Genomic DNA, 15,334 nt, shown 5'->3' with positions numbered 1-15,334 from the left:
TCCGAATTTGTTTTCGGGAGGGGAATCACCAAGGCTTCCCTAATCGAGGGAGGTAACAGTCCAGCTTCCAGAGCCAAAGCATAAACCCGTTCTAATTGAGGAGCCAGTATATCAATATACATAGCATAGAATTCCGCGGGCAGGCCATCCGGCCCGGGTGTTTTCCCCTTCGCCATCTCTCTTATCGATTCTTTGATAGCTCCTACCCCCAGTGGAGCAGCCAGTTGAGTCTGATAGGTACAGTCCAGCTGAACTAAACCTTGAGTCTCCAGGTACCGCTGCATTGATGCAGCGTCACATGGGTCAGGGTCATCGTATAAGGCCTTATAATACATCCGGAAGGCTCCATTGATATCACCTGGAGAGGTTAGTATCTGGCCTGTAAGATCCATAACACTGGTTATGGGGGACCCCCTGCTCTCCGGCCTAATCAACCACGCGAGTAGTTTGCTAGCCCTTCCCCCTTGTTGTGTTGGTCAAATTGCAAAATAATGTTTCCAAAACAGTGCACCTAGTCAAAGAGTCTTCTTTTAAAATCTTTTACTTCAAATTATTTCACAATTGCATAGCCATGCCTATGCCCATCTTCTTTTGGAATACGTTTAGACCAGCAAAGATATAACTGAACCTGAGAAGGGGGTAACACAGCTTTTGTCAATTACTGGCCTATCAGATCAAGTCTAGTCTCCTTCAACAAATCCATGGCAAGGTGGATAGTCTTATGTATTATTCCGTATTATCATACAGCTCACAAACCTCCTTCTGGAAGGCAAACGGCTCATTCCACGAGGGGACAAGTGACCACTAAATTCCGTGGAGTAACTCACAATTGAAATTCGACCCACAATTATGTACTCCTATAAAAATGTGGTCCCCTGAATTGATACCCAAGCAGACTAGGCTTATTTGCATGATCTTTTGGTAAGTCCATGCTTTTCCTATCTTGAGTTGTTCTTCTCATCAATGAGGGACACATTTTCAAGATTGTTTGATTATCAATGGCTAGTCTAACATGGAGAAGCGAATGTTATTTGTTGTAATCCTAGTTCTCCAAAACTGTTCACATCCAAGTTAGTGTACAAAAGTGTGTGTTCTGTTCTATTCCAGTGGGATTCTGGCTCCCTCTGCCCATGAAAATAGACAGAGCATCTGTAATGCAGTGCCTTATGGGACATCGGTCAATTGCCTTCCCTAAGCCTGTACTGCTGCATTTACAGCTAATAGAAGCTGCTGCCTCTCGGATCCCATTAAGCATCATATTGTTATGTTTTAATAGAATAATATTTGCAAAACCAGAATTCTGATTCCAATTTGAGACTGGTTCCATCGTGAAATAGCTACTTATCAAATAATACCACACAAAAACTATGTTACTTTTACCTGCAAATAGGTATAGAAAACTTTTGGGGGTGCCTTCTGCTGCCAGCGGATCTTGCACGGTCCATGGTATGATAGCCTACCATCTTCAAAGCCAGCCAAGTGGCGTGAGGCAGGATGACACAAAAGGTTGTAAGTCTCCACAACGCATGCCATTACATCGCACTCCATTACAACGCAAACTTTAATCATGCATATACCTTTACAACACATGCCTTTACAACACATTTTGTTGTAAAAGCATGTTTTGTAAAAGCAAAATGTAATTGATATTTATATCTACATTATACCTTTATGTTTCCCTGTAAAATAATTATAATTTCTTAGTAATGGCATGCATAGTAATGCATGAAAATATATGTAAAACAAATATAATGTACTTACTTTTATATATGTTATTATATCTTCCACACACAATGATGTCTGTTGAAATATATAAAACCATATATATAAATCCAACAACCCCTCAACCTCCTACCCACCCTAAAATTGCCAATGCTACCCCAAACCTCCTACCCACCTTAAACCCTAAAACAACCCTTGCCACCCCAAAACCTATACCCACCCTAAACCCTAAAATTGCCCTTGCCAACCCAAAGGCCATACCCACCCTAAACCCTAAAATTGCCAATGCCACTCCAAAACCCATACCAACCCTAAACCCCAAATTTACCCATGCAACCCCAAAACCCATAGCCACCCTAAACCCTAAAAGTACCCATGCCACCCCAAAATCATCCTAAACCCTAAAATTACCCTTGCCACCCCAAAACCCATACCCACCCTAAACCCTAAAATTACCCTTGCCATTCCAAACCACCTACCCACCCTAAACCCTAAAATTGCCCATGCCACCCCAAAACCCCTACCCACCCTAAACCTTATAATTACCCATGCCACCCCAAAACAATTACCTACCCTAAAGTTACCCATGCCATCCCAAAACCCATAGCCACCCTAAACCCTAAAATTACCCTTGCTACCCGAAGCCCCATACCCACCCTAAACACTAAAATTACCCTTGCCACCCCCAGAACTAAAATCCACCCTAAACCCTAAAATTACCCTTGCCACCTAAAAACCCATAGCCGCCCTAAACGCTTAAATTACCCTTGCCACCCCAAAACCCATAGCCACCATAAACCCTAAAATTACACTTGCCACCCCAAAACCCATGCCCTCTCTAAACCCTAAAATTACCTGTGCCACCCCAAAACACACACCCACCCTATACCTTAAAATTAGCCATGCCACCCCAAAACCATACCCACCCTAAACTCTAAAATTACCCAGGCCACCCCAAAACCCATACCGACCCTAAACCCTAAACTTACCCATGTCACCCCAAAACCCATACCTGCCCTAAACCCTTAAATTACCCATTCGACCCCAAATTCCATACCCACCCTAAACCCTAAAATTACTCATGCCACCCCTAAACCGTAAAATTACCCTTGCTACCCCAAAACCCCTACCCACCCTAAACCCTAAGTTTGCCTATGCCACCGCAAAACCCCTACCCACCATAAACCTTATAATTACCCATGCCACCCCAAAATCCTTACCCACCCTAAACCCTAAAATTACCTATGCCATCCCAAAACCCCTAGCCATCCTAAACTCTAAAATTCCCCCTGCTACCCCAAAACGCATACCCACCCTAAACACTAAAATTACCCTTGCCACCCCAGAACCCAAATCCACCCTAAACCCTAAAAATACCCTTGTCACCCCAAAACCCATAGCCACCCTAAACCCTAAAAATATCCTTGCCACCCCAAAACCCATAGCCACCATAAACCCTAAAATTACCCTTGCCACTTTAAACCCCATGCCCACCCTAAACCCTCAAATTAACCGTGCCACCCCAAAACGATACCCACCCTAAACCCTAAAATTACCCATGCCACCCCAAAACCTATACCCACCCTAAACTCTGAAATTACCCATGCCACCCTAAAACCCATAACCACCCTAAACCCTAAAATTACCCATGCCACCCCAAAATCCATATCTGCCCTTAACCCTTAAATTACCCATTCCACCCCAAATCCATTCCCACCCTAAAACCTAAAATTACCCATGCCACCCCAAACCCTAAAATTACCCTTGCCATCCCAAATTCCATAGCCACCCTAAACCCTAATATTACCAATGCCATCCCAAAACCCCTACCCACCTTAAAACCTAAAATTACCCATGCCACCCCTAAACCCTAAAATTACCCATGCCACCCCTAAACCCATACCCACCCTAGACCCTAAAACTATGCTTGCCACCCCAAAACCCATACTCACCCTAAACCCTAAAACTACCCTTGCCACCCAAAACCCCTACCCACCTAAACCCTAAAATTAGCCAAACCACCCCAAAACCCATGCCCACCCTAAAATTACCCATACAACCCCAAAACCCGTACTTACCTAATACTTATATTAGAAATGCATATCCCTTTACCATTCACGCTTTACAACAAAAAGTTTGTAACCCTTGTGTTGTAATGACATGCAGGGTAACAGCCGTGATGTAATGACTGTTCCCCGAAACAAAATTGTGGAGCATCATAGTCCCCTCAGAAGGCTGAGAGACATGTTGTATTTTTATCTGCAGGATAGGTTGGAATGTAGACTAGGGTCTTTATGGGCAGTTAATGCTTTAATTCCCAGTCTATCTGTGTATGGTTGTGGAGGTACCCAAATAACATTATGTTAAATGTAAAGATTGTCTCTTCTTATTTACAGAGATTGGTAGTTGTTTATTGTATAATATGGACTGCTCAGTGTGCATCTCCTTTGGGGATCCTACATTTTTCCTTCCTATTACCCCATAATCCCCCACACGCCTTCATTCCCCTCTCCTCATACCCATACTCCCATTTTCCTTCTTGTCATTTAAGTATTGAGCAGGGTACTTATCTTGGCAGTCGGTAGACCTTTTCCCTTAGTGCATATGTCTATGTTACCCCCCCACGTTCTACTTGTTCAATGTGTCTTGACTGTTTGCACTGGCTAAACTAATTCACATGGATGTAGCCTGACTCGCGTAGATTACTGCTATTCATCTGTATAGTGCCCTTCTCTTAAACTTGCACTTATTTTTTACCATTTTAGTTACTAAATTTTAAAATTTTTCCTTTATTTCTACTAAAAGGTTGCAAAAGAACTCTTGATTTGGTGCTCACTATTATCTCTGTTTGTTTTTGGGGTACTTTTATAGTCCATAAGAAGTGCGCTGAAACATGCATGTGAAATTTTAACTGAAGATCCAGAAGGTGGGCCTGCAAGAATTCCATTTGAGACGTTCACGTATTTGTACCTGTATTTGGCTGAGATTGATGGAGAGATCACAGTATCTCAAACGGAGTCGGTTCTAAACACTCTTCAAGAAGAAGTGTAAGTATGATCTCAGAAAGTGTGAGAATTGCACCAGTAGATGTGTTTCTGTTACATTGTTTGCTTGTTCCCTTTGGTACTTTCTGAACTAGGAACTCATGGACAAATGAAATATTTAATTTAATGCTAGCAAATGTGATGTAGTCTAGTCTAGCATTTCAGTATAATGTTAAAATGGTATGTATGTCTTGGAGAATGTGCAGCCTGAAGCCAAGACCACAAGGACAGTCACATGCTTTTTTCCATCCTTGACTTAGAGTTTTTTCCTTTTTTAGGTCTCGCCTACGCAGCGCGCATGCGTTGCGTAGGAGGACCTTTAGCCGTTGCTCTGCTCTTTTTGGAAGCACACACTCGTGCTTGTGGTGGCATCCAGCTTGCGGGAGCGCACAAATTTGTTACCTAGAGCCAGTTTATAATGTAATTGAGCTTTAAGCTATGCCAATCTGAGCATTCCTACATCAATTATAGAAAATGTTTCCTATTGTAACAGGAATGTCAAATGCAATAAAAACAATGCTTCAAGCAGCAGGGCTGGTCTCTGGTAGCAGCAGGACAGTCCTCTGAGGCACAAAGCAGGCTTCAAGCAGCAGGGCACTCCTCTGAAATATGAGGCAGTCCTATGGGAGGCAGAGGCGTAACACAGGCACCCGCAGCTCCCGTGGTGCAGAGGAGCCCCCGTGCTCCAGGGGCCCCCTCACTCAGCAGAGCAAGCAAGCCTCTTTATGAATTAAATGGTGCACGGCCTCCTCATTAATTAAATGGTGTGCGCACGGGCCAGGGACAGAGTGTTTCATCAGCAAAGGAGATTAATTCCTGCCGTGGCACGGGTGACGTCATATCCTGCTACCGGTTGTGGGAGGCTGGCTAGAGGTATTTGCAGCAAATCATGGCGCTTGCAGCAGAGTTGCCTGCTTGCACCGTTCCGCCGCATCATGCTCAGCTATCAGAAGAGCTGCAATTAAAATCAAGCACCCCCCCCCCCCCCCCTCGCGCCACGGAAAGTTTATTTGCCGTGAGACCGTCCTCGCCACAGAAAGGCGAGCCAGGCCGGTAATCTTTCTTCATTCCTCAATCCCCTCAACAAGTTGGTTCCACCGCCCGATTCATGCCATGTCTGTTCCAGTGCCAAAGACAATGATCTGTCTCCTGACGAATCATGACAATGAGGTAACGTGTGTCAATTTATTTCAATGTAATAGAGTTGGTTTACGCTTATCTCACCCAAAAAGTCAAATACAAACATGGGCTGCAGCTTGTGCGCACTGTAAACACGGGCATCTGCAATGTCCTTAAAAAGTTATTAGTAGAGAAACACTTAAGGAAAGAGTGGTCAGTGGTCCACTGCAGGTCTCAGGTTTGTTCCCCTCGCTCACTGCTGAATATATAGTGTTAAGAGGCGTGCTTTCCTGAATTGAGTTGGAATAAAATGCGATCCGGACCGTGGACATTTAAAGAAATTTTATTTCAGCAATATTGAAAGCGGGGACAGGATTACCTGTATTTATCGGCAGCCAGGTGATTTTCGAACAGATTAAAAGTAGTGAGGCTGCTGGTGTCGCATGTATGGAAATACAGCTGCATATTAATTTCAAGTAACTGTGTGCTTAGGGTTAATTATAAAGCACTCTGATACCCCATAGGGTCTTGTTCGTGCTATAGAAAATGTCATAAGAAAATAAACGAGTACTTGGAGACTGAACCTCAGAATGCTCAACTTAAGCACCACGAGGCCTGCTTCACTAGATAGCCAGAGGCCTTCTGAGCAGCAAAAGCCTTAAACTGGAGCTAACAGTCAGAGACAGGGGTCTTGTGCACACAGAGTCTGAGCCATGGGGCTGGATGAATGAGGCGCGCTGCACAGAGTTTGAGGGCTGGGCGCACTGTATGCAGTCTGAAGCTTGCTGCACACAGACATCCAGGCTCATGTAGGCAGAGTCTGAAAGATGCGGCCTGAGGCATGCTCTCTAAGGTCTGCTGCACCCAGTTATACCATACATACAGACGCAAGCCTCCTGCACCCATACATCATAGCACACAGTTCACTGTGCACACAGATGCAAGCCTCCTGCATGCGCAGTGCAACATGCATAGCCACACTGTGCATTCAGCGTAGCACACAGTTAACTGTGCACACAGACGCAAGCCTCCTGCATGCACATAGCACCGTGCACAACTACACTGTGCACACAGACACAAGCCTCCTGCACCCATACAGCATAGCGCACAGCTACACTGTGCACACAGACGCCAGCCTACTGAATCCATACAGCATAGTGCACAGCTACACTGGGCACACAGTTGCAAGCCTCCTGCATGCACATAGCATCGTGCACAGCTACACTGTGCACACAGATGCAAGCCACCTGCACGCAAACAGCATCACACAGCTGCACACTCTGTGGTGCCCACTGCTACACACAGAATGAACCTGCAGTCTATATACATAGAAAGTAAGGCCTGCAGCCAAGAGGGGCAGTGCAATAATTGCTGGACAGTTTGAGGCCTTCTACACATGGGGCAGAGACCTGATGCGCTCAGTGCTCCGAGTCATATTGAGAACGAGGGCACACCAAACTCAGCAGTCACTAGTCTGTCTGCAAAGTTGTGTCATTCATTTAATTTACTTTTATAGGAGCGCGTGGGTTCTCATATTTGTTTCCCTTGCCTTCATTGCTTGATTTTGCTCGTGAGAAAGTTGTTGAATGTCATAATTACACTGAAATTAAGAAAATGTCACACATGGCAATCTGAAACCTTGGCAGCTATACAGATGTCTCCGCTTCTGCGCATTTTCAGGGTGGGGCATAGGGTGGTGCTGGTGACCAATGCCATTCAGTCATGCACATTGCGCAGCAGCGCAATTAAAAGTGCGGGTGACGAGTGAGGTGAGGCATCCCAGGACCCGGTCAGACTACTGAGGATGACCGTCACCGTGCGGCGCCCCCCGGCCATAATTTAATTATTACTAGCCCCTACCTGGCTAGCCTTGCCTTAACCCTCTTCTGCTGCCCGCTCGCACCTGCCACTTAAGCTGCAGGCCAGGCCTCAGGTGAGTCTGTCTGAGCCGAGGCAGGAGTGGTCTGTGGTGGCGAGGAGTCTCAGTGGGTGGGTGGGGTGGGAATGAAGCCATTCGCAGCTTCTTCCTCCCGAGCCCCTGGATGCCTATTCTTTCTACCCCTTTTAATCCCATCTCCTTAAACCCTTTAGTCCTGTAGCCCCACTCGCTTTAAACATTTTTTTACCCCCTTAAGTCCTCCATTCCCTCTGTAGTCTCTGCAGCCATCCTCACCCACACCTCCTACAATGATGGCCTTAGATCAGGGTATAGCGCACTGTCGCCACATGCCTAGGAACTAGATACTTTGGTGGTGAATGAGGAGGAGGTGGGTAAATGTCCAGAGCAAGGGTGTGTGCAGTGCAAGTCTTCCCTTGTACAGTACCTCCGTACAACGAAACTAGGACTTGGAGTTTTAGCAATCCAGGAACTGAAGAACTCTGCCACTGCACCCGTGTTTCCCCCTTCTCCCCCACTATGGATGCCAAAGCAAAGTGCTAAATACTCATGTATTAAGGGAGGTACAGGGTACTCCCACAAGGACAAACACATTGGGGCAATATGGTCAGGGGTCACACATTCAATCACATAGAGACACAAACGCTCCCACAAAACCCTAAAAGGTCTTCCAAACACCCTGCCTTCAGATTAGTTGGATCAGTCCATAACCTGAACTCCCCTGGTGGTTTCTCTCACCAGGTATCTAGACCACTATGTATGCGAGTCCCTGTGGGGTCCTTACCACTAGGGGGGCTACCCGCGAGGAGAACGGGGAATCCTCACATTGGCAGCCAGTGCAAGCATGTGTATCATGATAAAGGAAGCTCTGCCTTCTGTGCCTTCTTAAGATGGCGGATCTGGGGAATGGGCTACCTGTTATATCTACTTCTAGAATACCAGTGCCGGTGCTGCCGGGGCTTATAGTAGCCACCCCGGAGAAGGGCACGGCGTTTACCCAGTGCTTTGCCCACTACCAGGTTTGGAGCAGTGCTTAAATTGCAGAAAAATAAGTGCCAAGGTTGTCGTCAGGAGGACACTGCACCTTGCACTACACATTCCCCCTGCCAGCGCCACCAATGATAGTGACAGCACAAGTACTAACATTCACGCTCTTACAAGTGTGACAGTTCGGACTGTTTCAGGCCCCAAAACTATAAGAATTTCTTGGGTGGCAGGAAATATTCGATTTTAATGTATAGTGAGTGTTGGAAACCCACTCCCACTCTAGAAGGGGTGGTGGTGGTCTTCCGGACACACTGTGGTAGCTTGGCTCGAGTGGTCAGGAATCAGGCTCCGTGCTAAGCATACAACATACCCAAACAATAACCGTGCGTGCATCCGTTCCAAAAACGACTCTACACCGTAAAAATTATGAAAATATCTTTCTTTATCTGCTTTTTCTCTTAGTTGCTGATTGGATAAAATAAATAACAATCACAATATACAAACTTTTTAGAAAGGGCAGGACAAATAAATACTGGCTTAATGATTCAATAAATAGGGGTGATCATAAATAAAGAAGGCATAAATACAAGTGCAATATATACAGGCAATTAAATATTCTGAGGCAATAAATACTGTAACCAATAAATATTGTGCATCAATAAATACTGTGGACCAATAAATACAGTGGAACAATAAATAGGTTAAATACAATAAATACAGTGCCCCTAATAAATACTTAAAAGCTGACAGTGACACTCATGGAATCAGATCACTTTTGATTCCTAAGGGCTGATTTGGCCCAGGCACAGCTTGTGGGGATGTGGAAGGCTTGGGGGTGTCTACTCCCTGGCTTGGTCAAGGCTGAGGCCTAAACTGAGGTAGATAAAGGGGGAAAATACCAGAGACCTGGCTCTCTCTCTCCACACAACTTCTCTAGATTAGTCCCAGTTCACCCCTGGCACAGTCAGGTTGGTTCCAGCACCTCCCTAGCCCCTTAGAGCAGTCTCTCAGGTCTCCACAGGGCCTTAGGCGCCCTCTACTCCACTTACTGCCCTTTTTCTGATGCTCCGACGCCGCTGGAGTCGGGTCGATGCCGTGAGGCGGTTCCAGCTCGATGTCGGCGGCCTCGGCACAATGTCAGTTCTTTGACGACGCCGGCAGGCGGATCCGGTCTCGATGTCAGCGGCCTCGGTTCGATCTCGACCTCCGATTCGATGGCGTCGGGCAGTCTTACTCGATGTCGACTTCGGGCGGCTCCGGTCCGATGGCGACCTCGGCTTCGATGACGTCGGCCGGCCTTGCCTCGATGTCGACTTCCGGCGGCTCCGGAGTGCGATCCTCACTCCCGACCTCCGGTGCTCCTCACAGGTTTCCGGCGACTCCGGAGTGCGACCTCCACTCCCGACCTCCGGCACGATTCTCACAGGTTCCGGCGACTCCGGAGTGCGATCCTCACTCCCGACCTCCGTGACCCTTCACCTCGGTCTCCGACGACTCCGGAGGGCGGACTTCACTCCTCCGATGACGCCGCTCACTCGACCTCGGGTGACTTCCTCCTCGACCTCTGGTACTCCTCACGACCTCTGACGGCGCCCTCTCTCGACCTCTGGCGGCTCCGGGTACGACGTCTGCTTTTCCAGTCAGCGCCGCTTCTCCACCTCGGGCTCCAGGTCTTAGGCTACTCGACGTCGGACTTCAGGGAAACCAGCTTCCAGGTCAGGATCTTGCTGTTCTCTTGTTTCTAAGGCCTGTTCCTGCTGTCCAGGTCCTCAGGATGGTTTTTCTGACTTCTTCCCACACAGGGCTCTAGGCTGGGCTCCGTCAGTAGGGACTAGTATCAAGGGTGGGTTTATGGACCCCACTCCAGGCACAAGTTTCCACCCCTGCTGCTTCACTCCTTCCTCCTTCAAGTTTGTGCTGCTCACTCTTCACCAGTCAGGTGCCAACTGCCAGCTCCAACTGCCAACTCTCTCTCTTAACTCCCCAACATTCTAAACCGCCTCCAACGGTCACAGGGTTCTGGAATGTTCTGGAAGGTGCTAGTAGGTTCCAGTGGATGCTGGTGATGTCACAGGTGGCCACCATTTTGTGCTTCAGGCCCTCAGACAGAAGTTTCAGGGGTGGCTAAAATGGCTCCCTGAATCTGCATCAATACTACAAAAACGAAAACAAATGAGGGAAAAAGGGCCAAGTCCTACATAACCCCCTTCCAGCCAAAAGCCAGGGTAGACCGATCAATGCCTTGATGGTCTTCCCTGCTTGGGGCGAGAAAAGGTGGACGCAGGCCCGCAACAGCAGGAGCACCCGCAAGTTCTCCTCCGCTCTGGAACCCAATGGTTCCCTAACGAACCTCCCTGGACCAACAAAACCACCCCACTGGGGCTCCCTAGCTAGTTGTGGCCAGGACCGGCCCCTGGGCCGTCCAGATGTCTCTGGCCCGGGTGATCTCGCGGAGTGGGGGGCAGTAGCCCCAGGCCTGTAGTGCCCGTTGACCACTCCGGTCCTCCTCCTTGCAGTCCTAAACTGCCTCTGGTCCTTCCTCCTGGGGTTCACACCCTTAGGCTGACCAGCCTTCAGGGGCGAGGCTCTCCTCCCCCTAACTCTTCTCTGGGGTTCCTCACCCTACCCTGCGAGGCACCCTCAGACCAACACTTCCTCCTCAGTCTAGGGCCTTGACCCCTCAACTGATCCTTCAACCTAGGGTCTAAACCCTTAGGCTGAGTCGGTGCCCGAGGCGAGACCTTCCTCCCTCTGCACCCCCTTCCAGATTTCAGCACCCTCCTAACGGGAAAAGTACCCCTGGAAGTCAATTTCGGGGGGACCCGGTTAACAGAGGCCCCACCCGCCAGGTCAGGCAACCCCTGAGCCTGGCATCCCAGCCCAGGACCTAAACCCTGAAACTGGACCAACCCCAGAACCTCAGGCGCGCTGGTTACAGTTGCCCTGGGTCCTCCTGACACTAGGGGCTCCCCTGCACTGGAGGGCACATCGGAACAGCCTAGGCTCCCAACCTGGGGCTCCCTTGCGGAACTCTCAAGGCCCTGAGACTTCGGTTGGGGCACCTCGGGACACCTCCCCGTCTCACGCCTTCCTACAGATAGGTCGTGAGGCCCTACAACCCTCTCTCCCTGGGACCTAGCTGGGCTATCTGCCACTTCTCCCACCTCGCTGGGTTGGGAGATCCCTGCACTACCCCCTTCAGGTTCCCACCCCAATGCCTCCTCAGACACCCTGGTGATGTCATCCTGGGGTAAATAAACTTCTAGCTCCTGTGGAGCTTCCGGTATGCTGCCACCAGTGTCCTCGCTGGACACACTCATCTGGAGGGCACGCAGCTCCAACTCCTTCATCCGAAGCTCGTGCGCCATCCTTCTCTCCTCCATCTCTTTCTCCAGCCTTGCTAAGTCCCATGTGAGCTGTCTTTTCTCCCTCCGGTCTGTTAACTCCACTTTAGACAAGCCACCGCTAGAGGCACTGCTGCCCTTCCTGGAAAGTGTCCTGGGCCCTGCTGACAGGTTCCCCACCTCAGGTTGGTACATCTCAGCCCCCTCGGGGTCAGGCTCTCCATCCCTGTCTTCCTCCTCAGCCTTGCTTTCTCGGCGTGCCTCCCCCCAAGCCCTTAAGCTGGTTTGGAGTGCACCCTTCTTTGCTCCTGGGGGACAGTACACCCCCTCCCGCTGGCAAAACTCCCTGAGTTGGGCCACAGTGTACGTTTCTAGATTTTCTAGTACAAACTCCATCTCGCCCACTCAGGTTAGAGGACAGGTTTTTGTGCAGTAACTATGCAGGGGGGTACCTTTAATAATACCTCCTCCCACCACCAGAGTAAATTTGGAAAAAACAAAAACCCACAATTAGGAAGGCCGCTCTTGAGAAAACTCCCGGTGTAGGCCTATGGACTACCCACAGTTATTGTTGAGTATGCGTAGGCACAGCTCTATCCCACCACTGAACACCAATTTATGTTGGAAACCCACTCCCACTCTAGAAGGGGTGGTGGTGGTCTTCCGGACACACTGTGGTAGCTTGGCTCGAGTGGTCAGGAATCAGGCTCCGTGCTAAGCATACAACATACCCAAACAATAACCGTGCGTGCATCCGTTCCAAAAACGACTCTACACCGTAAAAATTATGAAAATATCTTTCTTTATCTGCTTTTTCTCTTAGTTGCTGATTGGATAAAATAAATAACAATCACAATATACAAACTTTTTAGAAAGGGCAGGACAAATAAATACTGGCTTAATGATTCAATAAATAGGGGTGATCATAAATAAAGAAGGCATAAATACAAGTGCAATATATACAGGCAATTAAATATTCTGAGGCAATAAATACTGTAACCAATAAATATTGTGCATCAATAAATACTGTGGACCAATAAATACAGTGGAACAATAAATAGGTTAAATACAATAAATACAGTGCCCCTAATAAATACTTAAAAGCTGACAGTGACACTCATGGAATCAGATCACTTTTGATTCCTAAGGGCTGATTTGGCCCAGGCACAGCTTGTGGGGATGTGGAAGGCTTGGGGGTGTCTACTCCCTGGCTTGGTCAAGGCTGAGGCCTAAACTGAGGTAGATAAAGGGGGAAAATACCAGAGACCTGGCTCTCTCTCTCCACACAACTTCTCTAGATTAGTCCCAGTTCACCCCTGGCACAGTCAGGTTGGTTCCAGCACCTCCCTAGCCCCTTAGAGCAGTCTCTCAGGTCTCCACAGGGCCTTAGGCGCCCTCTACTCCACTTACTGCCCTTTTTCTGATGCTCCGACGCCGCTGGAGTCGGGTCGATGCCGTGAGGCGGTTCCAGCTCGATGTCGGCGGCCTCGGCACAATGTCAGTTCTTTGACGACGCCGGCAGGCGGATCCGGTCTCGATGTCAGCGGCCTCGGTTCGATCTCGACCTCCGATTCGATGGCGTCGGGCAGTCTTACTCGATGTCGACTTCGGGCGGCTCCGGTCCGATGGCGACCTCGGCTTCGATGACGTCGGCCGGCCTTGCCTCGATGTCGACTTCCGGCGGCTCCGGAGTGCGATCCTCACTCCCGACCTCCGGTGCTCCTCACAGGTTTCCGGCGACTCCGGAGTGCGACCTCCACTCCCGACCTCCGGCACGATTCTCACAGGTTCCGGCGACTCCGGAGTGCGATCCTCACTCCCGACCTCCGTGACCCTTCACCTCGGTCTCCGACGACTCCGGAGGGCGGACTTCACTCCTCCGATGACGCCGCTCACTCGACCTCGGGTGACTTCCTCCTCGACCTCTGGTACTCCTCACGACCTCTGACGGCGCCCTCTCTCGACCTCTGGCGGCTCCGGGTACGACGTCTGCTTTTCCAGTCAGTGCCGCTTCTCCACCTCGGGCTCCAGGTCTTAGGCTACTCGACGTCGGACTTCAGGGAAACCAGCTTCCAGGTCAGGATCTTGCTGTTCTCTTGTTTCTAAGGCCTGTTCCTGCTGTCCAGGTCCTCAGGATGGTTTTTCTGACTTCTTCCCACACAGGGCTCTAGGCTGGGCTCCGTCAGTAGGGACTAGTATCAAGGGTGGGTTTATGGACCCCACTCCAGGCACAAGTTTCCACCCCTGCTGCTTCACTCCTTCCTCCTTCAAGTTTGTGCTGCTCACTCTTCACCAGTCAGGTGCCAACTGCCAGCTCCAACTGCCAACTCTCTCTCTTAACTCCCCAACATTCTAAACCGCCTCCAACGGTCACAGGGTTCTGGAATGTTCTGGAAGGTGCTAGTAGGTTCCAGTGGATGCTGGTGATGTCACAGGTGGCCACCATTTTGTGCTTCAGGCCCTCAGACAGAAGTTTCAGGGGTGGCTAAAATGGCTCCCTGAATCTGCATCAATACTACAAAAACGAAAACAAATGAGGGAAAAAGGGCCAAGTCCTACAGTGAGTTAATAATTTACTGTGTTGGGGTCATCTCTAAATTAGCCAGACAGCGCCACCTTGTGGCAGACTGTCACAGGGCCCGGTGCTGACAATAAAGTGCCGGTGCCGAGCATTGGAAACCACCGGCTCAAATTAAGCACTGGTTTGGAGGCTCAAATGGTGACTTCCATGTCACACCCATGTAAAGTGTGCATCTCAGGGCTCTTGGAGTGGTCTTGCCTGCCCATGTCTGGAATGGAGAAGGGCTCCGACCCGCCTCAAGAGATCACCTGTTACTGGCCTAGAGTCCACCTGTCCAATTCTTGGAAGTCTTCATGTCCTTCCCTATCCTGGGGTGACCTTCCACACAAGGCCTGCAGCCCTAGGGGTGCAGACCACTACCCTTGCTAGAGGTGTGCTTTCACTCCTGCTTAGCCTTCCTGCCTCCCACTGCTCACCCAGGAAATACCACCCAGACAGTGTTCAGAGGCACGCATCAATGTGCCTGGCCGTCCGCTCTCTCAACCTTGGCACAGTAATTTCACCTCCATCGGGCCGTTGTTAAAGAAATTCTACGCGCACAGCAATTGAAATCTTAAAGGGGTTATTAACAAAATAAAAATGAAACGTCTGTGAACCACAGATTAATTCAGCCAGAGAATTCGCTCGCAATGTGTGTTGG

At 49.2% G+C, this 15,334-nt stretch overlaps 1 protein-coding gene across 2 annotated transcripts in view; it reads left to right on the top strand.

Annotated features, from left to right (window-relative positions):
• Positions 1-15,334, top strand: part of ROPN1L (rhophilin associated tail protein 1 like) — a 316,078-nt gene that overhangs the window by 292,389 nt on the left and 8,355 nt on the right. For both annotated transcript variants that reach the window (XM_085606573.1, XM_085606574.1), the window contains one exon: positions 4,594-4,769. In XM_085606573.1, the coding sequence (XP_085462699.1) occupies positions 4,594-4,769 (176 nt within the window). The remainder of the gene's footprint in view (positions 1-4,593; positions 4,770-15,334) is intronic.

This window comes from Triturus cristatus, chromosome 5_2, assembly GCF_964204655.1.
Source record: "Triturus cristatus chromosome 5_2, aTriCri1.1, whole genome shotgun sequence".
Taxonomy (NCBI): Eukaryota; Metazoa; Chordata; class Amphibia; order Caudata; family Salamandridae; genus Triturus; species Triturus cristatus.
The sequence above is the reverse complement of the archived record's forward strand: the minus strand, read 5'-3'. Positions and strand labels throughout refer to the sequence as shown.